General features: G+C 49.3%; 1 protein-coding gene across 1 annotated transcript; it reads right to left on the bottom strand.

Annotated features, from left to right (window-relative positions):
- Window positions 1-244: 244 nt before the first annotated feature.
- On the bottom strand, window positions 245-7777 carry LOC146341586 (olfactory receptor 14A16-like). The gene is made up of 5 exons (XM_084807555.1): window positions 6813-7777; window positions 2175-2319; window positions 1879-2022; window positions 439-721; window positions 245-255 (listed from the first exon to the last, which is right to left on the bottom strand). The coding sequence occupies exons 1-5, from the start codon at window positions 7775-7777 to the stop codon at window positions 245-247; spliced, it is 1548 nt and encodes a 515-aa protein (XP_084663681.1).
- Between the last annotated feature and the right edge of the window lie 1196 nt (window positions 7778-8973).

The raw sequence follows: 8973 nt of genomic DNA on the forward strand, positions 1-8973 counted from the left end.
TTGCTGCTTGCTCCTGAACCTGATCAGTTGCAGCGTGAGACCTGAGGCATTATTTGGAACTGAATATAGCTACTGAGTGGTGCCTCGGCTGATGGAGTCATCCCAGAAGTAATTCTATTGGTGGCTAAATACAATAAAATAGTCGGAACAATTTCTGTAGGGTCTTGGTGGTAATCAGTCATTGGTTTATCCAATGCTTCCTTTGGCATTCCCCTCAACCCTTCCTGTTGGTATGAATTCACCTTCACGTACCATCTGTGGACAACAACACAGTTTCACCAGAATGCCCCAGGGGTTCATCTGGTCTCCCAGCATAGAGCATTCATACGTGACATATATGTGGGAACACTTGAACTCTGAGCACAAAAGTAGGGATGGACGGACACCCCCCCCACAGTTCGCACCGCCCAGACAGACTCAGTGAACCTCCCTGCTCACCCTGCCCACCCACCACACCACGCGAGCTGCCCCCCCTCTCCACTGCACAGCCTCCATCAAGCTCTTGTGCTTTATGCACACAAGGGCTTGACTGCTGAGCCCTTGGTGTGGCCAGGCCCCAGGGGGCTCGCTCTGGCCTCCTCAGGAGGAAACAAGGGCAGGAGTGCTTGGCTGCCACCGAGGCCCTTCCTTCCTCCCCATGCCATCTGTCAAGGAAGCCCTTGATGGCCAGTGGAGGCAGGGTGGTCCCGGTGTGACCATTCCCCAGGAGTCTCACCCTGGCCTCCATGGGAGAAGGCCAGGGCAAGAGCACTTGGGGCTGCCTGCACTGGGACCCATCCTGCCTCCACTGGCTGTCAAGGAAGCCCTCCACAGCCAGCACAGGGAGGAAGTTCCTTTGCAGCACCCCAACGCTCTCACCCTAGCCTTCTCAGGATGTGCCATGACGAGAACTCCAGCAGTCAAGCCATTGTGCGCATTAAGCTCAAAGGCTTGACTGCCAGAGACCCTGGGTGAGCTGTTGGGGAGGGGAGCAGCTGGCCCAGCTCCCCCCCCCCCCCGGGTATACTTTGCAGCATCAGCTCAAGTCAGGGGGTCAGGGAGGGGCTCAGCCGTCCTCAAGCATGGTGCTGGAGAACCTCAGGACGTTGTTCCTGAGAGACTTTAAGATGCAAGCTTTGGCTGGGCTGGCTTGGGACTTCATGGTCTCTGTGACAACCCTGGGGCTGCCTCAACATGCAGCATATGCATTCTGTACACGTTGCTTGCGATGTGCAACATTTTATCACAAACGTTTGAAAAACGTGACTATCTTTGTTTAACTATGTTCTACTCAATAATGACGTGAACTTCACAAATGCCCCCCCCCATGTCTAATGAGAGCCCAGAGCCATGACTGGAGCAGAGCTGGCTAGATGGGAAGGACAGGCTCAAGCTGTCCCATGGAATGGAAAAACCAGGAGACTCTACAGGCCAGGCCAGGCTGGCCAGGCTGAGCCATGCTGTACCTTTGCTGCTTGCTCCTGAGCCTGGTTAGTTTCAACATGGGACCTGAGGGATTATCTGGAACTGAATATGACACATGACTGGAGCCTCTGCTGATGGAGTTAGCCCACAAGGAATTCCATTGGTGGATTAATACAATAAAATAGTAGGAACAGTTTCTGTACGGTCTCAGTGGTGATCTGTCCTTGGTTTATCCAAGATTTTCTTTGGCATTCCCCTCAACCCTTCCTGTTGGTATGAATTGACCTTCACATATCATCTGTGGACAACAACACAGTTTCACCAGAATCCCCAGGGGTTCATCTTGTCTCCCAGCATATACCATTCATACATGACATATTTGTGGGAACACTTGAACTCAGAGTACAAAAGTAGGGATGGATGGACCCTCCAGCTCGCGCAGCCCAGACAGGCCCAGTGAACCTCCCTGCTCACCCTGCTCACCCACCAAGCCCCACAAGTCACCTTCCTCTCCACACCAAACACTCCATCTGGCCCTTGTGCTTTATGTGTGCAAGGGCTTGACTTCTGAGGCTTTGGTGCTGCCTGCCCCCAGGGCTCTCGCCCTGGCCTCCTGACCTGGACAGGAAACCAGGGCAACGGCACTGGGGTGCCCCCGAGGCACTTCCTCCCCATGTCATCTGTTAAAGAAGCCCTTGACAGCTAGTGGAGGCAGGATGAATCCCAGCATGAGCAGTCCAAAGCACAGGAGAAGGCCAGGGCAAGAGCACTTGGCGCTCACGGCACCAGGACCCATCCTTCCTCCACCCTCCGTCAAGGAAACCCTTGACAGAGCAGGGAAGATGGGCTTCCGCAGCAGTCCAGGGCAAGAGCTCTGGGGGATGGCTGTGCCGGGACCAGTCCTGCCCCTGCCAACTGTCAAAGAAGCCCTTGACAGCCAGCACAGGGAGGAGGTCCTTGGCACCACCCCAGCACTCTTGCCCTTGCCTCCTCAGGATGTGCTACACCGAGGTCTCTGGCAGTCAAGCCCTTATGCGCATAAAGCACAAGGGCTTGACTGCTGGAGTCCTTGGCATGAAGTGGAGGGGCGGCTCATGGGGATCAGCGGGCAGGTGTGGTGAGCATGTCTGGGCCACATGAACGGCGGTGCAGGGGGGGGGAGCTTATCAACCTCCCCCATGGTTGAGATGGAGATAGGTCCATCCATCCCTAAGTTCAGCTCTAATTTGGCAACTAGAGTTGTCATTCACCAAGGAACATCCTATCCCACCTCCCTCCTCCTCTCCCCCTCCCTAAACTTTTGCAACTTCTAACATTTAGCAGACAAGCTGTCTGGGCCACAGAGCACTTTCTCTACCTTTCAATATATTCCATTACACAACCAGTAGATGGCTGTGTGGTATAGCAGAATCACAGAAATACAATTAGGGGTGTATGAAACCCCACTTACCTGGCTCTGTCGGGTTCCGCAGGTGGGGGAAGGCGATCCGTTCCTCCCCCCGGAATCCTCAACGGGGGGGGAGGCAATATATTCCTTCCCCCCTCGGAATCCTGCTAGGAGTGCTCGAAAGTCACTTACCTCGTCTCGCAGTTTGCTTCGCGGTTGGCGGGAGGTGCTTCGCTTCTCCCCCCGAAATTCAGGCCGGGGGGGGAGGCGCCTCCCCTCGCCCGGCCAAAATTCAGGCCAGGGGGGAGGCACCTCACCTCGCCCGGCCGAAATTCAGGCCGGGGAGGGGGCGCCTTGCCTCGCCCGGCCGCGAAGTAAGAACTTAAAAAAAGGGCTATTTGCATTGCCCTTATTTTCGCCGTAGTCTACGTAAAGATTTACATAGACTACAGTGACCAAATAAGGAATGGGGCATGGGGCCCCTATGGGGGCCGCCATTTGCGTACGCGCTTTTTTTTTTTTTTTCAAAGTCACCCGTGATAGGCTACGTAACGATTTACGTAGCCTATCACGGCTGACTTTGCAAATCTAGCCATGATAGGCTACGTAAATCGTCACGTAGCCTATCACGGGGGCGTTTTTTTGTTGTTTTTTTTTACTTTTCTTGGAATGGCGGCAGCGGCAGCCGGTCGGAAGACTGGCTGCTGCCCCCGCCCCTGTCGAAGCCCTGCCGAACCGCCGCTGCGACCCGCCGCTGGGAGCAACATTCGGGAAAGGTAAGTCCCATCCCGGGGGGGGCGGGGGGCAGGGGGGGCGGAGAATTTCTCCCCGAAACTACTTCGGGGGGCCGAATGCATTGGCACTCGGCCCCCCGAAGTTTCGGCGAGAAATTCTCTGACACCCCTAAATCCTGCCCGACCAGCTCTGCTCCGCGGCCGCGTTGCAGAGCTGCCAGCCGGACCAACCCACAGCGGGACCTCCAGCCGCTGCAAAGCTGGTGTGGACGCAAATGGTGTCCTACATAGGGGACGTCATTTGCATCCCTACGCAAGCCTGTGATAGGCTATGTAAATATTTGCGTAGCCTATCACGGCTAAAGTAGGGATGTACGAAACCCCCCTTACCTGGATCTGCCGGGTTCCACTGGGGGGGGAGGCACTCCATCCCTCCCTCCGGAATCCTTGCCGGGGGGGCACTGTGCGCCTCCCCCCCGGAATCCTGGCCAGCCAGCTCCACTCCACAGGGATTCCACGGAGCCGCCAGCCAGCTCTTCCAGCAGCCAGACATCTGGCCGCTGGCTAGCAGGGACGCAAATGGCGGTGGCCATAGCTGCCACTGTTTGCATCCCTGTATTCAGCCATGATAAACTACATAAAGACTTATGTAGCCTATCACGTCTCGTTTAAAAAAACAACAACACGTACGGAAATTGCGGCGACTACGGCCGCCGCCATTTGCGTTCCCTATTTTTGGTTGTCTTAGTCTACGTAAATATTTATGTAGACTAAGACGACGAAAATAAGGAGGAACGCAAATAGCGTAGTGGACGCTATTTGCGTTCCCCCTTTGTTTTGCCATCTTAGTCTACGTAAATATTTATGTAGACTAAGACGGGCAAAAATAAGGAACACAAATGGCGGCGGCCGTAGCTGCTGCCATTAGTGTACGCATTTTTTTTTTTAACCCAGACGTGATAGGCTACATAAGTCTTTACGTAGCCTATCACGAATGGTTTAAAAAAAAAAAAACAGACTGCAAATGGTGGTGGCAGCGGCAGCCGGTCGGAAGACCAGCCACCGCCAAAGCTGCCGCTGGAGCTGCTGCCGTCCAGAACATCCACCCCAGGTAAATCTTGTCCCGGGGGGGATCCATGGGGGGCGGGGGTGTGGCAGGCCATTCCGCCACGGAGTTCAGGGGGCCGAATGCACTGGCATTCGGCCTCACTGAGATCCGTGGCGGAATTCTCTGACATCCCTAGGCTAAAGCAGGGACGCAACTGGCATTTACGTCCCTGCTTTAGCCGTGATAGGCTACATAAATTTATACGTAGCCTATCATGGGCTGGCGTAAGGACACAAATGTCAACCACTACGACGGCCGCCATTTGCAGCCGGAGCAGCCCAGCAGTGGCCAGAACTGCCGCTGCTGCCACCACTGTTGCCGCCGCCGCCGGAGCCCAAGCCGCAGCCAGGTAGGCTCTGTTTCGCGGGGCTTTCGTGGGGTGGTGCGGCAGGGGCTCCATTCCGCCACAGATTCTGGGGGCCGAATTCACTGGAATTTGTCCCCCCTGGGATCAGTGGCAAAATTCCCTAACATCCCTAAATACAATAGGGTTTCATGCTGCCATTCAGCGATATACTAGACTTACCTTGTTAGAAAGAATTTACAATGCTAAACTGGTTGGAAAGCACAGGGCAGGCCCTGGAGGATGACAATATTGTTTAAAACACCCACAAACTACCCTAGGTGAGGAATCAAAAGCACAAAATACATGCCTCATGTAGAAGGATCCAACTTTACAGTGAGATTTCAGGAAGAGCAATATTTACTACTTACATAAAGAATGTTTCATTGTTTGGACCCATTTATATACATTGCCTTATCTAATTAGTAAAATAAAAAGCAAGACCTTTTATTAAGTGCCCTGTGACACAAAGCAGCACTGCATTATTATGGAGGGACACTCTGCTGTAATCTCAGTTCCTGCATATGGCTTCCATTATACTTGCATATAATTATACAATAAAGGCCAGTAATGTATGAAATCCAATGTCTGAATTCTTCTTTTGCCATGAGCTTTCTTTCATTTTTTGTTATGTTACTCTTTGAAATGCCAACAACATGAAAGCCACAAAAATGGGGATTTTATTTTAAATCTCAGAGTCAGCCTTGCACCTATGGGTGAAACGCCCACAGGACTGGTCCTGCCAAAAGCCTTGCAGTCTTCAAGTACATATTTCCAGTGGTGTAGAATAACGAAGGATGTAGCTCTAGGGATATATGAGAAATTCATTTTAGTTAGGTTTTGATAAGGATTTACCCACTGTGCACCTTCCAGACCAAACACGGACTCAGACACCATCTGTGGTTCAAATCTGGACATTTCTGAGCCTGCAATATCATTCATGGACCAAAAAATGTCTTCAACAATATGCGAACGTTTGAAAACTGTGCATGAATAAATTTGTACTTTTGAAAAATGAGCACAACCACTCTTTAATCAAAGGGAGAAGAAGGTGCCTTTAAAAATCTGCAGAACAGATGCATTGGGGGGGGGGGAATACCCATGAAAATGTGCACAGATTTTAATGTGAACAGAAAGAAAAACTTGCAATCTGATGCAGATTTGAGATGGAAAGGACTTCAAGATTGATTTTGGGGAATTTCAGGGAACCTGAGTTTTGCTGATTTGCACATCCCATTGCAGCTCCCCAATGTGGGCAGTCCAGGGTGCCATTGATCCTACACTTCCACAAGAAAACTATAAAATGAATTCCCCCTGTACTACACCACTGAGACCCAAACACAGACATTACCTTACCCTTTTTACTCCAATGTAAGTGTGTGTGGGATGGGATGGATGGGGAGCCTATCAATGAATATAGTGGACCTTTAACCCTTTCCCCCCACTTTGGTTCTGATTTGTATGCCCCCAAGTTTGCAAATTAAATTGACAAATAGTGATCCATTAAAGCAAAAGGATCATTAATGGGCAATCTAAATTGCAGGCATGGGGAGCTCAGTCTACATCAGAACTACTGTTGCAGAGGAGATTTAAAGACAACTGTCTATTTCTTTTTCTGGTATACAGATGTCAATCTGCTTCTTCATGTAGTTTGAAACTTTGCTCTTGTTTGAAGCCTTGTTCAATATGGATCAGAACTAGGTTTATGATACATACTGAACTCTCTGCCCTTCCACCACACACACACACACACACACACACAGATATAAAACATATCTCCCAGCTACAAATTTAAAGTAAGGTGCACTTTTACATTGATTTAAGCACAGAATTCACCTTTGTGGAACAAGACTGGGGAAGGTATTCAGAGAACACAATAGCTTTGACAGAGCATGTTTTATCTCCTTGTTTCTCATGCTGTAGATTATGGGATTCATCAAGGGTGGGACCATGGAGTATATCATAGTAAATGCCAAATCCAGATGTGAGGCTGAATTGGAGGTGGGCTTGAGGTAAGAAAAGTATCCAGTGGATACAAAAATGGAGATAACAATGAGGTGCGGGAGGCAAGTTGACAAGGCTTTTTGCCTTGCCTGCACAGAGGGGATTCTCAGCACCGCACTGAAGATGTGCACGTAAGTCACAACAATGAAAATAAAGCAGCCTAACCCAATGAGAGCACATATGGAAATAAGTCCCATTTCAGTTAAGTACAAGTCAGAGCAGGCCAGCTTAAGTAACTGTGGGATTTCACAGAAAAACTGTTCGACAACTTTGGAGCAAAAGGTCAACAAAAAGGTGCCTCCAGTGTTTAACACAGCGTAGAAAATGCTGCTGATCCATACAGCAGTAACCATTTGAATGCAGGCCTGTCTATTCATCGTCATCTCATATTGTAGTGGATTGCAAATGGCAACATACCGATCATATGCCATGACTGTGAGAAGAAAGAAATCAGATGCAGTAAATAAGAGGAGCAGGAGAACTTGAGCAACACATCCAGAATACGAAATATGTCTGGTATTTAAGAGAGAATTGGCCATGGTTTTGGGGAAAATGACTGAAACTTGGCCCACATCCAGTATGGCCAAGTTCATCAGGAAGAAGTACATGGGGCTGTGCAAGTGGTGGTCAGAGACAACCGCAGAGATGATGAGAAGGTTTCCTGCAATTGCTGCCAGGTAAAAAACAAGGAATGCAATGAAGTGCAGAATCTGCTGTTCTCGAACATTTGAGAATTCCAGGAGAAGAAACTCTGACAGAGAAGATTCATTCGTCAGATGCTGCTCTTTAAGAAGCATGCTGCTGACAAAAGGATGGAGACTTAATATTATTGCAAGTGGAGCTGTACTGCTTAAAGTATTAATTTTAAGCTGACATTAGTACTAGTAGTCTAGTCACAGTAGTAGTTGTTGTACCACTAGTAGTAGTCCTGGGTCGAATTATTTGCAAGAATGTTTTCTTTATTGCTTGATAGTATATTTTTTATATATTTATATTATAGTTTATATTAAGTATAATATCATTTTTTTATCATTTGTGTTTATCGTTTGAAATGGGTTGCGAGGGGTGGAGAAAAACCGGAGATAATTGTTGGTTTTCATTGTGCTTGCAAACACCAAGTTAAATGTCAGAGGAGAACTTCCCATTTCCAATTCAAAGTAGCAGATGGATTTTCTGCCCCTTCTTCTCGTTTTGTTTAGGAGGGATCAAAGAGCACATTGGGGAGTACCCTGGGCTATTTGGGCTAGCCCTGCCTCCTATCAGAACCGCATACCACATTCCCCCTCCCCTGATGAACAACAGTTGGACATTGGTCAGGAAGTGGTCTCAGCACATATAGATTTATTTGCAGTGACCTCCTACATTTGATGAGAGAAAATGGCCAGGTTCACACAACATACTAACCCACCCTGTGTCGGTTGTTGTTGAACCATGGGTTACCATGTTGTCTGAACGCAGTGCATTTTTCAAAGGGTTGTTCTTTCACCCTGCGGTGTGGGTTGTTAGCCACCCCAAGAAACCCAACAACAAGCTGTGGGTTCTCAAGGTGGCTTCTTCAAGAGAAATACACCACGTTGCATGGTTAACAAGCTGCCCTGCAGAAGATGTGCTCCATTCAGACAACACGATAACACACCCTGCAGAAAATGCACAAAGAGGACAGGTGGCCCCGCAGTGCATCCTAGGTGCTCATCTGGGGCTCATGTGGCCCATGTAGCTGGGTGAGCAGGGGCAGGCAGCGGTTTGGCAAGCACCATCAAAACCAGACAGAGGTGAGTCTGTCCACTCCCCTTGCAACTGGCACACAAAAGAAATTACTGAATGAAAAAGACAGCATTTCAAATTCTATGTGATACAAAGACCCTCCTGGTTCAAAAGGTAAAGGAGGATATCTATCCTTTTCAGGCTTAGACAGGGGATACAGTAAGGTATTAAGAAATGTGATATCAAACAAACTGAATAACAATTTGTGTATCACTCCATCTTTTCAGGC

This window comes from Heloderma suspectum, chromosome 6 (assembly GCF_057233095.1).
Source record: "Heloderma suspectum isolate Gila_16-S chromosome 6, 16-S_ref, whole genome shotgun sequence".
NCBI classification, from domain to species: Eukaryota; Metazoa; Chordata; class Lepidosauria; order Squamata; family Helodermatidae; genus Heloderma; species Heloderma suspectum.

Excerpts from the sequence above, each read along its gene's own strand:
- LOC146341586 (XM_084807555.1), bottom strand. The coding sequence starts at position 7,777 with ATGCTTCTTAAAGAGCAGCATCTGACGAATGAATCTTCTCTGTCAGAG. Across the intron at positions 2,320-6,812 it reads CCCAGTCTTGTTCCACAAAG|TTGGCAGGGGCAGGACTGGT; the intron begins GTGAATTCTGTG and ends CTTCTTTGACAG. Across the intron at positions 2,023-2,174 it reads CCTGGTGCCGTGAGCGCCAA|GTCAGGAGGCCAGGGCGAGA; the intron begins GTGCTCTTGCCC and ends TTTCCTGTCCAG.